Below are 15087 nucleotides of genomic sequence, written 5' to 3' on the forward strand. Positions count from 1 at the left end.
GCCATATAAGTAAGACGTGAAGAGTAACAAAATGGTGAACAGATAAAGAATTCATCGGGTGCTCTAGCCATGCGCCAAAGGAAGAAAACCCCATAGGAATCAGTATGTTCAGAAATCCAGCCTCCACTAAGATTGGAGAAACAGATAGACAGTCACGCAAAACATGCGAGACCATCTCTTCCGCTGAACCACACAAGCAACACAAAACACTGGTGGCACCAACCAGACAAAAAATTGAGGCATCGTAGGTAACCTCGAAAGATAGAGTCAAATCTAGGAATGACCAACCTCAGGCATGTGTTGTCTAACCACCCATTTATAACCCGAACGCACCAAATAAATACCCGAAGAATGTCCACTCCAAACAAGCTCATCATGATAGACAGGGGAAATAGGGCATTAAAGTACGACTTGGGCATCCTCAACGGTGAATACCTACTCAATCAAATGAGCATTTCAGTGTGGAGTAGCAGGGAGCATAAAATCTCCACATGGGGTACTATCAACATATGAAGATTGAAGATGAGTCCAACCCCAGTTAGCACGATGCAAAGGGATTATGCTATCAATACCGATCCTCCAATGAAATCCCAAATGTAAATGTTAAATTACCGTAAATAAGCTTTACCATGCCACAAGGGGCTATCCCCTAACCGCTTTAGTTGACAAAGCGTTTGCCATGCAACAAGGGGTTATCCCCGTGATGATGTATCGCCAGTCCACCAAAAAGATCAAAGAGTAGTGATGTCAGAAAGCACCCCAAGAATCAAATAATAGCCCATGACGTAGGTTGGAAGTACTTGTACCATCGCTTTAACATAAACGACACAACCGCCATAGGAAATTAAATTCTTTGTCCAACTCTGGACTCTTGAAGAAACCTTATCACGAAGAAACCCAAAAGCCTGAGTCTTATTTCGACCGACAATTAGAGGCATCCCAAGATACATACTCGGATCAACAATAGAGGAAACACCCACTAGAGTGCAGAGATGATTTTGCAGAGAAGGAGTTGTTGATGGAAAGAAATAAATGCTGGACTTAGCAGAATTAACCTTTTGACCATAGAGGTGCTCATATAAAGCAAGAATATCACGAACACGAGCAAATGAAGATTCTGAGTTGCGCAAAAACGACAAACAATCATCCGCATAGAAAAGATGGATGATACGCGGACCATGTCGACTAAAACGAAGACCCTGAATACAATTATGATTATATTCCCAATGTAACAGCGATGAAAGCCCCTGAGCACATAATACACAGAGGAATGGGGATAGAGGATCACCTTGTGGAAGATTATGAGACGGCTAAAACAATCATTTAGACAACCCTTAATTTGAACCTAGTACGAGACAGTTGTGACACATAACATTATCAATGAAACCCATTGTTCAGCAAATCCTAATCGAAGTATAGCTCAAAGGAACCTCCACTCCACCCGGTCATGCCTTTTTCGTCTCTAGCTTTAAGGTAGCACCCCGAGAAGAGCCACCAGTGACATGCTTTAAATGATTAAACAATTCATGAGCAATGAGGACATTATACGAAATCAATCTATTATAATAAATGCACTTTGATTATCATCAATGCAATCGAATAATAATGGGCGCAAGCGATTAACCAATACTTTAACAATAATTTTATAAATAACAATACGGAGTGTAATTAGACGAAATTGAGTTATATACTCTGGTTCAACAACTTTAGGAATAAGCGCCAACAAAGTGCAATTTACATCAACCAAAAATTGACAACCATGGATAAGATCTAAGACAAGTTGGACATCATTCCCAATTAGAGGCCAAAAGGATCTATAAAAACTTCCTGGTAATCCATCAATCCCCAATGCCTTATGAGGGTGTATTTGAAGAAGAAAAGTAGAATGGGTCTCCTCCTTTATATACTTAGTAAGTAGTCAGCCATTCATGGCTTCGGTGACAACTGATGTGACTATGGAGAGAAGGAAATCCAATGGAGGAGGAGAGGGTGACATACAGAGTTTGGAAAAATATCCCATAGTCGTAGCATGAATGTCTTCCAAATCATCAACCCAAAGGTCAGAGTTAGAATAAAGTCCCTTGATATTATTGCGCTTTCGACGTTTAGTCGAACGGGCATGGAAATATGATATAATCGCCGTGAGCGTGCCAATTAATCTGGGATCTTTGTCGCCAAAATATTTTCGTGGAATTCAGCCTCTGATGAAGATCTTGTTTGATACAAGCAAACTGATTCAAATCTACACCTGTCATTGGTCCACGTAGAAGCCTATTAATCTACTCTCGGAGCTCAACAACACGACCCTTATTTTCAGTAAACTTTACACATTGCCAATCTTTTAACACGCTACCAACATCAGCAATTTTGGGCAGCACCGACTCCTCAGAATAGTTCCAGACCACACGTACTTTAGCTACACACAGCGGATCAGCTCTCCAACAGTATCAAAATTGAAGTAGTCCGGATGAAGATGAGAGATGGATGTTGGCAAAGAAGACGTATTGAGCAGGATATAACAATGGTCCGAATCAGAAGTGAATTCACTTGTAACCACTTTATTCAGGTAAAGATTACGCCATTCAGAAAAGGTGACAAACTGGTCCAGGCGTTCACATATTTAGGATGATGACGGAGAGCCCTTATGCCCTATAACGGTGACGACCACCAGTTTTCTCCGAATTAGTGAGAATCTTAAAATACCTCTACAAGCTACGGCTGAGAGGAATGAGAGCGGAGGCGATCAAACAACGCCCAGGTATCTCGGTGTCGTTGACGCTCACTACACCCATGTAGCTCGGTAAAATAGAAAGTTTCAAAAGCACCAGACCAAAAAATGAAAGCAATTGAACAGTAAGCGATGGACGCCATAATAAAACCAAACCAGTGCAACCTTTTTGTTTTCTTGAAATGTCTGCTTTTAAGTTAATGCCTCCTTTTGTACAAAATGCAGTTTGGGCTGATGCGGACACATGGTTTGAGCGGCAACAACACGAGCGGATCCAGGCCGTAATGCGTGCCGCAGAGGAATTGCATAGGAAGAAATTGTTGGAGGACGACAAGGGGAGAAAGACGAGGAAACAGAGTTGAAGGATGATCCGATGGCGAGAGCTGGAGCCCAAGTTTTGAATCAAACTAGCTAGTTTAGAATGCTATTCAATCGAGCAATCAAATGCTGAAAAAAACACCAAGGCTGTCTTTTATGTTAACCAACCTTGTTCCTTTTGCAATTTGAATGTCTGAATCAAGTAATTGCATTTTGTAACATGTCAAGACCATGGATTTTAAAACAACTTTTGGTTGTAGTTGCGACAAATAGAGTTTCAGGGTTTTATGCTTATCACAGTGCGTGTGAGAATCAGAAGTTTCACATTTTCATTTTAACGTTTGTGCCCAAAATGGCTTTTTGAGATTATTGTTGTTAAATTATTTGGTGTGTCCTGCACTAATATTATTTCAAACAACTCTGTATGGGACCTGTCTCATCTCGAATTAACTATTTTCAAATCAAAATAAGATATATATAATTTAATATCCATTTTTGTATCTTTTTTATATTTAAATTTTATACACCTATAATCTTAATTTATTTCAATTTTTATGGAGCTAATAAAATAATAAATCTAAGGAATAAATAGTACATTTCTATGAAATATTACATTACCTAAGTTAATATTATTCCAAAATTTTACGTTATTAGAGATTATATATTATTATCTGAAAAAAAATGCATCCTTTATAATAATACTTTTTTAAATTAATCATGGGTATCCGATTTATTGACCGACTAATCTAATTCGAGTACTGCAGAGGCGAAGACAACCCTCCTAACCCAATTTGCTCCATTCGCAAACGCTAGGATTCGAACCTCTAACCTTACGTAAGGGACCTAGTGCATCATCTCACTAAACCAACTAGTTGTTGGTTTTTATAATAATATTGATTATACTTTATAAATTAAGATGTTTTGATCATTCTCTAATTAACTTTACCTTGGTGTCAAATTAAATTTAGTGAATATATTTTTAAAAGTATTTTTTATTAATTTGAGATAAATACAAGATAATATCCTTTTAAATTTGGGATAAATACAAGATAATATCCTTTTAAAGATAACTCTCAATCTTTTAACATCAAACGTTCATAACCCTAATATTCATGATGTTCAAATCGGAGACTTCACCCTAATATTTATGGTATTCAAATCAGAGACTTCAAGGAACAACAATAATTTTTTTTATAATTGAGGTGGTTTAATTTTTTAGCCTCTGTTGGTTCGAGAAAAAGTAGAAGTTATATACACGGAAGTTCGTTCAAACTCCAAATTAAGGGTGTTCATAATTCAGTTAAAATCGAATTAACCGATCAAACCGAAATTTCAGTAGGTTAATTTTGAGTTCAGTCAGTTAACGATGGATGATTTTTTTTGAATTTCGATTTCAGTTAATTCAATTCAAAATCGATTAATTAACTGAATTAACCAAATTAACCAAAATTATTAAATATTTAATATATTATATAATATAACTTGACATTTAAATATTAATTTTAACCGAATTAATAAAATTCGAGTAATTCGATTTAATCAATTAACCAAATTACCCAATTGAATGCTCCAACTCCAAATAGTGATTTTTATCTGTTTTATTTGAATGTAAAGATTTATAAAAATACAGAATAAAAACGATTCTCAAAATAATATCCATTATATTTTAAAGCAATCGTAAATGTAAAATATATAAAATATGGATAATATCATATTTGTAAAAATTCATAAATAATTTTAATTGTAGTGATTACATTAAATGAAATAAAACTACAAAATTACATAAATATTTTTAATTATAAAATTAAAAAAATAATATTTTTAAGCTAAATTTTAATTTTATAGTGAGCCCATTAAATGAAATAAAACTAGAAAACTGTTCAAAAAATCCTGTAATTTGGATAAAGAATTCGAACAACCCAAACAACAAATGAAAACATAATAAAAATTGTACATCTTAAATTAATAAGCATTCTTAAGCATCTTTTTTCATTTTTGGTTATCCAAACAAATACTTAATCTGATTCAAATCTTAGAAATTTCAACTACACTGACCAACCTAACTATTGATAACTAAACTCGTAAAAAAAGACAATCAGGCAACCCTCCCAGCCAACAAGATGGTTGTGTTACGAAAACACTTTAAAACTTGGTAACAGCTGATATTTAATCCAACAATATAAAGTACAAAACACAGATTAGAACATCACAGCAAATAGAATGCTCACAACAAAATCCCCTACAGTCCATAATCATCACTTTCTATCTGGAAATACCAGTTGCATCAAAAAATTAGTCGGGTAAAATTTGCTCACCATCTGCATCTGCTTCGGTCTCAACCTTGGGTTTTGGAGCTTGTCCGGCTCCAGGAGCCTGCTTCTTCTTAATCCCGCTTACTATGTCATCGATCCTTAGAAGCATGCAAGCCGCTTCTATGGCAGTCTTGAAAGTTTGTGCCTTTACATTGTATGCATCCCATATCTGACCAAAAACCAAGCAACTCTTTTAGTATTACTCACTACATTCAAATATGATCATTGAGAAAAGAGAGTTGAGAAGATCAAAATATCTGCCCTTTTCTTTAACTAATTATAAAGAAAAGAGAATGGAACACAAGGGATGTTTATTAAATCAAAGGCCAATAGGATGACATGCAGATGTCACTATGTCCTATCATCTAAAAGAATGGTTAGTTCTCATTCTCCATCCACTCTCGAAAAAAAAACTAGTCTAAATTCTATTTTGCCTCAAGTCATCCCAAAGCTTCATTTGCCTTTGTTTTCTCAAACTAGCCCATAAACAATGCAAACTTATACCCTCGTATTTTGATATCATCACTTTACCCACTCATCTTGGTCACTAGTCTAAAAGTCTTGGCAAGAAGAGAGAGAGAGAGGATTTCTCATACGAGGATTTTTCTGGACATATACAGCAAGTTTAGACTCATAGGACAATTGTTTGACAAATCATAGTTTCGGATGAAAATTGCAACAATGAGAACTTCAGTCAGAGAAGTGGAATTATGGAAAAAGTTAAAGGCCAATAGTGCAGTCAATTACGGAAAAAAGCACACCTTGCTCTCTTTCATGTCAGCTATAGCACCAGTGTTCCCATCTATGCCAGTCCATGCATTTTCACCATTTGCATGCTTTAAATCACATATTGAGAAAACAGAAACAGAAGGGATAAGGATAATGGCATCTTCAAAAGCATAAACCGCACACTAGAAACATTCATACCTTCCCTTGAAGAGCAGTCATGGTTCGAATCACATTAACTCCACAATTCTGTGCCAAAGTACGTGGTATTGCTTCAAAAGCAATTGCAGCAGCTTCATATGGCCACTGTTACATATCCAGTGAATATAAAAACATTTTAAAAAATCAAAAAGGGTTGCAAGTATATATTCAAATATCCAGACAAGTTTTCATATTCAAATCATGTAACTCAAAAGCTTGGCATTAATGCTCACCTTTTCTATGCCTTCAACAGATGAACTCTTCTGTTTCAAAGTAGCAGACACTGTTAATTCTGTTGCACCACCACCAGGAACAAGTTTTGGATTCTTGATGATGTTTCTTGCCACAGACATGGCATCCTGTAATTGAAACTTGCCTCAGAACAATGACCAGAATAAAGGAAAATAAACAAGCTTCAGAACTTGATTCCATTTAACAAACAGAAGTTGCACAGCAAATCACTTACCTGCAAATTTCTTTCCACCTCATTCAGGAGATCCTTACTAGCACCTCTTAGAAGAACTGTACAGGCTTTTGGATCTTTGCAATCAACAATGAATGCAAAGAACTCATCCCCAATTTTTTTAACCTCAAACAACCCTGCTCCAGTACCAACATCAGAGTCCTGCAATTCATCAGGGCGATTCACAATAACAGCTCCAGATGCCTTTGCGATTCTATTGTTGTCTGTCTTTCTCACCCTCCTAATTGCACTTACACCAGCCTTACACAGATAATGGCATGCCAAATCACTAAGCCCTTTTTCTGTAATCACCAGGTCTGGTTTGAATTTCAGAATCTGCATGCAAAGGTTCTCAATGTATTCTTCTTCCATTTTCAACAGGACTTCCCAATCTTCTTCCCTAACCAACTCTGCATTTGTTTGGTTCTCTCCTTTCTTATACTCGAGGGGACAATCAAGAAGAATAATACGTGGATTGACTATCTTTCTTTTCATTTTCCCAGGTGCAACTACATCTTTATTGATCATCACTCCCTTGAGGACCTTAGAATCTTCCAATTGTCCACCAGGTACTTTCTCTACTTTAATGTACTTTTTAATATCAACTTCTCTCAGCCCTTGGCCAAGGTCAACTCCAACAGTTGTAGTTGCATCAATTGCCAAATCCTGGAAGTTAAACAATTAAGTAGATAAAAAAGTATGATACAAAGTTTTCAACTTCATTTTTAACACTTCTATTTTGAATCAAATAAAATTATCATGAAAATTGCGAAAGTACTTTGCACAGAACATAGATGATTGCTAAATAGATAGATTCTGAACTATGTTGCAGCAAAACTGAAGGAAATATAAACTAATAAACTGAGTGAGTTGAGGAACACCAATTTTCATTTATCCAGATGTGATATGTAAAAAGGCCATTGCAAAATCTAGCCTGTGCCCCTCCTCCTGTTTTTAGTAGGGATATTGTTTCAGACAGTTTCAATCACTAAATGCATTTCATTTAGTAACATTAACAAACATATACATTTTATTTGTTTTTTATTGTTCATATTGAACAACTTATTGTTAACCTTTTGGAATATGAACATTAAAATTTTATTCATATTTTAATAAACAGATAAATAATGAAGTACCAGGATGGTCAGATACGCTAACATAATGGTCTATGCAAATTATCGCAGTAATCAAAATCAAAATAAACAAGAAAAAAGCCCCATAAGAAAGAAGCCACTCACAGCAATAAGATCGCCGAATTGGCTAGTGAATTTTGTCCCTATACAGCTCTTCACAAGCCCTAACACTGTTGAACCTGCTATTTGGATCCACATGTTATAATGTGAAGCATGCCAAAGAAATTAAGTAGGCAAATACCACATACACAAATGCAGAAACAGCTAGAAATTTTGTTATGAAAAATTGTCCAAGAGAAACATACGGTCTTTCACATCAATAGACATTGCAATCTTGTCAAGCACAGCAATAGCATCCTCCAATGCCTTATTGTACGCTGCAAATAAAATGGCTCTTCATCAAATGCCAAGTTATGATTCTAAAGAAGCTAAGAATCTAGCAGCACTTCTAAGTTATATTACCTCGACAAATTACTGTTGGATGATAATTTTTTTCGATAAAGGCTTCTGCAACGTGAAGCATCTCACCAGCTACAGCCAAAGATACACCAAATATAAGCACAAAATGCAATGGTATCTTAACATGTGATGTCAGTTATACCATCAAAAAAATAAAATAGGATGAGAGCGTGAACATGAAGTAATAAACATCATTCAAGAAATGTCTGATTCCAACCGTTAAGCTAATCTCATTAAAATCCATTGGGAATTAACTCAATAAAACGTGTATAAAAGAATAACATTCCAATACAAACTATAGTACGCAAAAAGAAAAGTCAACATAGCACACAAACCAAACTGAGCTGTACAAAGAAATACCAAGAACAATGACGGATGTTGTTCCATCTCCAACTTCTTCATCTTGTGTCCGGCTTAATTCAATCATAGACTGCCATGACCAACTAAATCAGATAAGCAAGAATGAAAATAAGACCGATAATGGGAAAAGAAGCATTATGAAATAGAGAAGCAGGGTGGGGTATCATGCCTTTGCAGCAGGATGTGCAAGATCTAACTCACGTAGAATTGAGTTTCCATCATTGGTAACAACAATACCTGGTAGGTAGAAACCAAACCAAAATCATGATTGACTTTTATTAATTGTGATCACGCAGAGTGCTTTTAAAGGGTCTAAAAAATATTTGTCCAAAAACAGCAGCAATGGAAATGTAATTAGGTTAAAATTGTGTCAAACATAACAGGTACAAATGCCAATATAAGGGGCACAAAAGGGATACCTCCAGCAGCATCAAGGAGCATTTTCAACATGGATCGAGGACCCAAGGTTGTTCGAATAATGTCAGCAACGGCCTGAAAAGTTTCTTTGGTCAGTGAACATTTACAGACAACAACAACAAAAAGGAAACTACATCGATTACTCGTAAACTTTGAAGTTTGGGTTTACACATTTTTTGTTTAGTTTAAACAGCTTATTTCTCAATTTGATTTCAGATTGAAGCAAAGTAAGTAAACACAGCATAAGAATAAAAGATTTAAAAAAAAGAATGAAGGAAATCACCTTAGAGGCTTGGATATTAGCATGGTGAACCTTGGTCCCAGACTCCCGCTTCAATGAATCCTCTGCATATATCAATGATTTTTAGGAACATTTTGAATCATTAAGGGAGCATATGAGATTGAAATGCGATAAAAGCAAAAGGAACATACTTAGAACGAGAACTGGGGTGTGCATGATTTATGATTTGGTAATGATCTAAAACTTTAAAACCAATCCAAGTGAACCAAAAACTCTCTTCTCTCTTCTTCTTCTTCTTCTCTCGAGTGTTTTTCTGCTTTCTTTCTACTTTCTAGTTTCTGCTGGAAACCCTAACAAGTAGGGCCATAACACGTTTCTGAGTGTTGCTGCTGCTGCTACTGGGCTTCCTTTGCTCGCTTTCTGTCCAGAGGCCCAACTTTCGATTCACTTTGTTTGTTGTGAGAATCAGATCCATTAATTGGTTCAGTAATATTTTGTTTTAATAGGGTTCAGTAACATTTAAATAAACAAAATAATTAAAAATGAGTTTTACCTTATTCAACTAACTTTTTTTATCTCCTTTTTAAAGTTTAATTCCACACTCAGTGAAATCGATCCGACTACTATTTTTATTAAGTTGAAATATATTATATTTTTACAATAAATATTAAAATTTAAACCCGCATAAAATAAAAATAAAATGACAAAAATACCCATAATAATTAGATAAATGAATGAATCTCGTGTGTGTATATATAGGTAGGTAGGTAGGTAGATTAATATATAGTTTAATTAAAATGTTATTAAAAACCGGATATTCTTTAAAACCCTTTATATAACCAAAATTTATCTATCAATGGTTTTATGTATTTTAGCACCCAAGAGGTACACACAATTTGCCTACTAATGGTTAAATTTACCCTAGTTAAAATTTCCAGTTTTACATTTTAAGTAAACTAGAAATTAATCTATATAAGTCTATATAAAAACATTTTAATCATTTTTAATTTATTGTTATAACTATTGTTAAGGTCATGTTTTGCAGTATTATATTTACCAACAAACATTAACATTAAACTTAACTATTCATGTTACTCTAGTTATTCAACATTTTTTTTTGAAAAGAAACCTAATTATAAAATATTGTTTACGTGTGAGGTTAAATTTAATTAAACTAGAGTTACTTAAGGAAAACAACATTCTCTTTACCACTAGAATCGATTTATGAAATTGGTTTAGTCTCTTCTGACAGAGGTTCTAGCCATTAGTCCATTTTTGGTGTGCATGATAACAGATATTGCCGGAACAACCTAGGAAGTTTCTTCCAATACAAACTTTCATTTGAAAAAAACCATCTCCTTCCCTAAACATATCATCGGTCCTCCCCTAAACACAAGAACTTGTACGGTGGCTCTTGCTTAATCCCTCTTCCCTTGTCAATCCATCTTTCAGGCTTGAATTTTCAAGCAATCTTCTCCCCACACAAACTTCATCCTCCCTGTTGAATACGAATTAATCAATATTTTCATCTTCAGGTGAATCAGATGCCCCTTGGAAGCACGTATGATTTTAGAGGTTCATTGTGGTTGTAGGGAATGGGTGGATACGACCTTAGCGCCTCACACAATGTTGCATGTAGGTAAACCAAATCCTTCACCTCCTAGACTTCGAACAACCTCCTTTATCAAGTTTGATTTTTAAGAATTCTTTATTCGAGCTCTTCTATGATCTTGTTTTTTACTACTAGATGCCTCGAAACCAACCAGATGGACCAAGTGATAGCAGAGCTAATTTTGTCCCTCAATGTAACCATCATTTTCAAAATGGTGTCTCTTAAGAACTTATCATCATATTCGAAACTAGTTGATTTCTCTTCGGTTATGTATGATGTTAATAGATCAACTTTGTCTTCATCGTTGACCTCGTTTGTAACACCTTGATTTTCGAGGTAGCGGTTTCGGGCTAACCCAAGAAGGAATAATGGGAAAACTTAATGAGTTAATATGAGACCTTGGTCTATGTATATGATGAATTGGGCTTGGGTTGAGCCCAAGAGGAATTAAAATGAGCATTTTTGAATTGAAGGTAATTAAGGAAGGTCTAAAGAAGTAAATTTCCCCAAAACTCTTCTAAAGGCTAATTTCTTTTATGGAGCTTATTTCACCCATTAGAAATCACCCATTCATTATTGTCTTCTTTATTCTTTTAAAACAATCTTCTTCTCTTCATCTTATAAGTTGTCAAAGATGGAAGCTTGTAGGACTCTAATCTTGACCTGATTTTTGGTAAGGTAATAGATTAATCCCTATTCCTAGAGCTTTTTTTAGCTCTCTATCGCCCCAAATGGTTGCAGTAGCCTTGGTGGGGGTTTAATGAAGGTTTTGTGTTTTGAAAGTATTAAGGTAATTTCAATTCGTTTTAATGTTTAGAATTATATTTCTACCTCACTTAAGTCTTCTAGATGAACTTTTAATCCCTACCATTGTTTGTTATATTGAGAGAAGTGGGTGAAGGCTCCAAAAGCAAGGAAAAAGAGAAAGTGGTGCTTGGGTGAGCCTTGAGTTGTCTCTTCATCACGTAAGTGTAAAGTAACACACTTTTAACCTTTCCTTATTACTTGTAGATCATCGTGTGTAGTTTTGGTGCTTGTATTAGTCTATGAAATATTTGGGTGCATTTGGGGGAAAACATGAAAACGAGAATTTGTTGTTGTTCATGCATAAAATGATAACCTTTTATGACCTTTAAGTACTAAATAAGCTTTAAACATTATTTGGGGGTCTTGGGGAACTTAAGGAGTGTTTTGGAAGATTTTAGATGAGTGAAACAAAGTTTCCTATACATAGGGTATCGATATTATAAGAACAATATTGATACTGTTCGTCGTGGATAGGCAAAATTGAAAGGGTTTGTGAGAAGATTATCAATACCCATAAAGAAGTATCAATACTCCTTAGGGGAATACCGATACCTAAGGAGAAATATCAGTACCATCCTGAAGTTTTAGGCTTTAAGCCTAGTATGGTTTTGAGAGATGAAACCAAGGAGTTCTAATAACTTACAAGTGGAAACCTTAACTAATTGTATGACATCACAAGATCTTTATGAATTAAGATTCCATAAGACTTATGTCTTATTTGATACTTAAGAAAACATTGAGGACACCCGAGTTACTTATGTACGATTTTGGTATAGTTAAGAAGGGATTATTCGGATACATTCAATCCAGTGCTGGTGCACTTTAAATGCTAGTTGGATATCGTGTCGATGCTATGTGACCCAACCATATCTTGAGTACTCTAGAGGAGTAGACTAGTTGAGTGAGGTTCCGATACTATGTGACCCGGACCTAGGTTAAAGAATAGGGAGACACTAATGCTTTGTGACCCATGTCTCGCCTAAGGTTCTTTAGTAAGCAAAAAGGGGTGTGAGTTCTGTAATGCTAAATGACCCCGAGCTACATCATGATGCTTACTTTTGTTGTTTTAATAGTGTATGCAAGTGTTCATAACCATACTTGTAGCATGCTTATATGTTGGATGTATGTAGTAAAATAGGGTTATTTGTATGGCACTAAGTTGGTGAGCTCAGCGTATGGAATGTGTTTCCGTGCACAGGTTCTTAGGTGCTAGTCGACGATCTCATCACCAAATTTAGGACTTCCATACTCAATCTTTTATCAAAGTATTGTCGGAATGATCCTTAAGATTTTTGAACTTTAGGGTCTATTGGTGGGGATCGATCTAACTTAATTTTAAGAACTAATGTTTAAAAAATAAATTTAGAGTAGCCATCGACCTTTAGGATAGGTAGGTCGAATACCTAAAAGTATCTTTTAAAATAATTCTAAGAAAAACTATATTAAAAGATGGAAACTGATATGCATTTAACTACATAATCATTTCGAAAAGGGCTCGAGAGTCGGTTACGCATAAGGAAGGTTGAACACTCTCACAATGCCCAAGATTGGTACCTACCGATTACACGTCATCTTTATATTTGAAAATTATAACTTCAAATGGTATGTAAATTATGATCATTTTCTTTAAATAAAAGATTTTTAAAAGGATATTCTTTTATAAGAACAATCCTCGGAAACACACTCCTTGTCAGTGAACAAGCGTTTTCATATATTCCCCATAAAAAAGACCATCGTCTTAATTTTTTTTATTAAATTTTATATGTAACCCCCCAGACCCGGTCTGTAAGATAGACCCAAACCTAAGCGGGTCACATATCCCATTCAGAGGTTTTTTTTTCACTTATAGAACGTTAAATATAATATAGAACATAATATTAATAATACAGATATGTCCAAAACGATAATAAAATACATGTCACCAAACATAACTGAAAAACATATAGAAATATATGTTCGTACAAAATAAAGTAGTTGATTTCTCCTGATGCCAAATCTGGTAGCTTATGGTCTGCTGTTATCTGAAAAAAAATAAAAACTACAGAATGAGCTAAAAAGCCCAGTGTGTTCCATACAGTGTATATAAAAACATACTGATAAAAATATTCCAGTAAAGTCGGTTTATGCAATCATGTCGTTAAAAAAAATATGAACACTACCCCCAGCCCATCACAACAGAATGTGTAGGTTCCCCAGAACCATACACCCAGCCCACACAACAAATAAGGCCCTGAGCACAAAGCCGAGGAACCTGCGGATATACTTCCTTCAACAATACCCCCCAATGATGGAGATGTTCATGAATGTATTTGAATGAAAACAATGATTAAATCTTTAAAACATAAAAGTGTTCATGCTTAACAATAATATACAGAAATACGGAAATCAGAAGACAAGTCAGTAGTATACAGAATTTCAGATATCGAATATTCAATATTCAGAAAATCGGTATAAAATACCGTAACCAGAAATCATATCAGAAATATGTGGCAAATCAGATGTCATATACATAATGTTCAGATATATATTTTAAAACAGAAATAATTAACACTGTCGGGAAACACACCTGTAACAGTCTAAGAAATCAGATAGGGTAGCCTATTACTGGGTATGTCGATCACGTTCTGTTGCAGCGCTAGATCCTACGAATTGGAAAAATCCATATTGGAATCCTAATATAAATAATCTAAATATTATTTAAATAATATACGGAAACCTACTGGTAATTCTCGTAGTACGCGGTTCAGGCTGATCTAACGAACGGATAATACCGGACCTAATTGATCCTTCCTCAAGTGAAACACGAGTACCTTCATAAAATATTTTATTGAATAAATCCTTGACCAAATCTCATTTAAATAATCAAAATATTAAAATATTAAGCCTTTTGGGTTTACAAGCTCGATTCGGGAATTTCGGGTCAGAATTTGGCAAAACGGACTTCGAAATCAAATTCAGGACGTCGAAAAATATAAAGTATGACCTTCCGAAATTTCGAATTCTTGGTCAAAATTAAAGTCAACGGGGTTGACTGACGATTTGGAGACTTTCGGGTTTGAATTTAGCAAAACGGACCCAAAACCGGATTCGGGACGTCGAAAACTATCAGGATAGGTATCCTTGGTCAAAAACAAAGGTCGTTTAATAGTTTGTCAAAGCCGGTCAAAGTTATGGTCAAAGGAGGTCAACAAACTGTCAAACATTTTACACAAATAACACCTTTTTTAAATAATTACCACAATAGCACCTTTTTCGAATTAATTCCCAAAATAGCACCAATTTCGAATTAATTCCCAGAATATCACTTTTT

The 15087-nt window shown here is 35.0% G+C and overlaps 2 protein-coding genes across 2 annotated transcripts; both read right to left on the bottom strand.

The window, feature by feature from the left end:
* Positions 1-731: 731 nt before the first annotated feature.
* LOC120179088 lies at positions 732-1391 on the bottom strand. Its single transcript, XM_039184797.1, has 2 exons — positions 1353-1391; positions 732-1247 (listed from the first exon to the last, which is right to left on the bottom strand). Exons 1-2 carry the CDS (start codon positions 1389-1391, stop codon positions 732-734), a joined length of 555 nt encoding a protein of 184 aa, XP_039040728.1.
* A 3768-nt stretch (positions 1392-5159) lies between these two features.
* Positions 5160-9686, bottom strand: LOC120179099 (T-complex protein 1 subunit gamma-like). The gene is made up of 13 exons (XM_039184807.1): positions 9550-9686; positions 9401-9462; positions 9120-9192; positions 8870-8937; positions 8701-8770; positions 8344-8412; positions 8187-8258; positions 7987-8060; positions 6752-7414; positions 6519-6644; positions 6286-6390; positions 6120-6194; positions 5160-5527 (listed from the first exon to the last, which is right to left on the bottom strand). Exons 1-13 carry the CDS (start codon positions 9572-9574, stop codon positions 5339-5341), a joined length of 1671 nt encoding a protein of 556 aa, XP_039040738.1. The 5' UTR covers positions 9575-9686; the 3' UTR covers positions 5160-5338.
* Positions 9687-15087: the final 5401 nt, after the last annotated feature.

This window comes from Hibiscus syriacus, unplaced genomic scaffold, assembly GCF_006381635.1.
Source record: "Hibiscus syriacus cultivar Baekdansim isolate YM2019G1 unplaced genomic scaffold, ASM638163v2 tig00112400_pilon, whole genome shotgun sequence".
Lineage (NCBI taxonomy): Eukaryota > Viridiplantae > Streptophyta > Magnoliopsida > Malvales > Malvaceae > Hibiscus > Hibiscus syriacus.

What these genes read in the sequence shown, in the direction of transcription:
- LOC120179088 (XM_039184797.1), bottom strand. Translation starts at nt 1,391, where the DNA reads ATGGGTTTCATTGATAATGTTATGTGTCACAACTGTCTC. An exon ending in TTATGTGTCACAACTGTCTC is followed by an intron (nt 1,248 to 1,352) that starts GTACTAGGTTCA and finishes TTATGTGCTCAG; the next exon opens with GGGCTTTCATCGCTGTTACA.
- LOC120179099 (XM_039184807.1), bottom strand. Translation starts at nt 9,574, where the DNA reads ATGCACACCCCAGTTCTCGTTCTAA. An exon ending in TGACTGCTCTTCAAGGGAAG is followed by an intron (nt 6,195 to 6,285) that starts GTATGAATGTTT and finishes TGTGATTTAAAG; the next exon opens with CATGCAAATGGTGAAAATGC. An exon ending in CTGACATGAAAGAGAGCAAG is followed by an intron (nt 5,528 to 6,119) that starts GTGTGCTTTTTT and finishes GTTTTTGGTCAG; the next exon opens with ATATGGGATGCATACAATGT.